The 1,631-nt window shown below is 42.3% G+C and overlaps 1 protein-coding gene across 1 annotated transcript; it reads left to right on the forward strand.

Moving 5' to 3' along the window:
- Positions 1–243: 243 nt before the first annotated feature.
- On the forward strand, positions 244–1,614 carry LOC106882754 (homeobox protein Hox-B1). The gene has a single exon (XM_014933535.2). It carries the CDS (start codon positions 434–436, stop codon positions 821–823), a length of 390 nt encoding a protein of 129 aa, XP_014789021.1. The 5' UTR covers positions 244–433; the 3' UTR covers positions 824–1,614.
- Positions 1,615–1,631: the final 17 nt, after the last annotated feature.

Below are 1,631 nucleotides of genomic sequence, written 5' to 3' on the forward strand. Positions count from 1 at the left end.
GAGATATGGATAGATAAAGAAGGAAAGAAATAGAAGGGGGTGAGAATGCGTAAAAAAAGAAGAGGGTAAAGTGATAATGGTGGCGATGATGAAGGTGGTATGTGAAGGTACTATATACTTAATTGCTCATTATTGAACGTTGATTGATCTATTAATGGTGTCGTTTTCTACGATTTATTGATTGCTTGATTTCTTTAATGTCGCATATGAAATTATTTATATAATTTTTTTTTCTGTATTTACAGGAAAACCCAATGACTATTCTTATTCGAATCAACATGGAAACGGCGGTAATGCTGGCGGCAACGGTTCAAACGCAGGCAGTGGCGGCGGTGCTGGAACGGGTAACGGTCTTGGCAACACGATAGCCAATGGTTCGAGTCAGAACGGAAGTCCCGGAAGTGGAGGCAACGGCGTCGTCAATGGAAACAGTATGGGCGTCTTAACAGGCGCAGGTAATAACAGCGGCAGCAGCGGTGGAGGCGGAAGTGCTGGTGGCGGCGGAGTTGGTGGTGGTGGCGTTGGTGGTGGTGGAACCGGTCGCACGAACTTTACCAATAAGCAATTGACGGAACTCGAGAAAGAGTTCCACTTTAATAAATATCTAACTCGTGCCAGAAGAATCGAAATCGCGGCTGCTCTGGGACTGAACGAGACGCAGGTGAAAATCTGGTTTCAAAATCGTCGCATGAAACAAAAGAAACGACTCAAAGAGGCTCAAGGAACAACAGGTGCCAACGGCCCTGGAGGTCTGGAGAACTGTGCCTTGATAACAGACAGACTGAATGTTCCAACTATGGCACTTTGTAACGAGAGCAGATGATCTGAGCAAAGACAATCACCAAGACGTGAGAGAGGTACAGATAGATAAACAGAGAGAAAGAGAGAGAAAGAATGAGAGAGTGAGAGAGAGAGAGGTAGAGTGGAGTGAAAGAGAAAAGTGGTGATGGTGGTGGTGTGATGGTGGTGGTAAGATGGCCGCCGCGAGAAGAGGGGAAACCAAATGAAAGCGGAAGTGGGGAGAGAGATAAAATATAGAAATTAGGAAGGGGAAGAAAAAGAAGAAGAAGAAGAGATATGTATATTCAGAATTATATATACAAGTAAAGAAAGAAAATGGAAATGGTGGCGAGAAGAGGAAGAAAGGATGCAAAGTAGAAAAGAATGAGGTTAATAATGAAATGGTGATTTAAAGGAAAGAAGGAATATAAATAAAGAAAAAAAAGGAAAGAAAAGAATATGTAAGAGAAAGAGTAATTCTACAAAAATATGAATATATGACAAATAAATACGGGGTACAGCAAACGCTAAGAGGAGTGAGTGAGAATGTTAGAATGGCGGAGAAAGAGAGGTTGTGATTGTGATAGAGAGTGAAGGAGAGAAGATCTGTGTGTGCAAGACAGAGAAAACATAAAGGAGGTAAGTGTGAGAACGAGGGAGAGAAAGCGTGAGAGAGAGAGAGAGAGAGAGAGAGAGAGAGAGAGAGAGAGAGAGAGCAAGAAGGGGCAAAGAAATGAGGGTGTGTGTGAGAGCGAGAGAGAGAAAAGGGTAAAGGAGAGCGACAGAGTAAGAGAGAGTGTATGTGTTAGTGAGACAGATATATACATATATATGAATATAGAAATATATAT

The sequence above is a fragment of the Octopus bimaculoides genome, chromosome 17, assembly GCF_001194135.2.
Source record: "Octopus bimaculoides isolate UCB-OBI-ISO-001 chromosome 17, ASM119413v2, whole genome shotgun sequence".
Classification (NCBI taxonomy): Eukaryota; Metazoa; Mollusca; class Cephalopoda; order Octopoda; family Octopodidae; genus Octopus; species Octopus bimaculoides.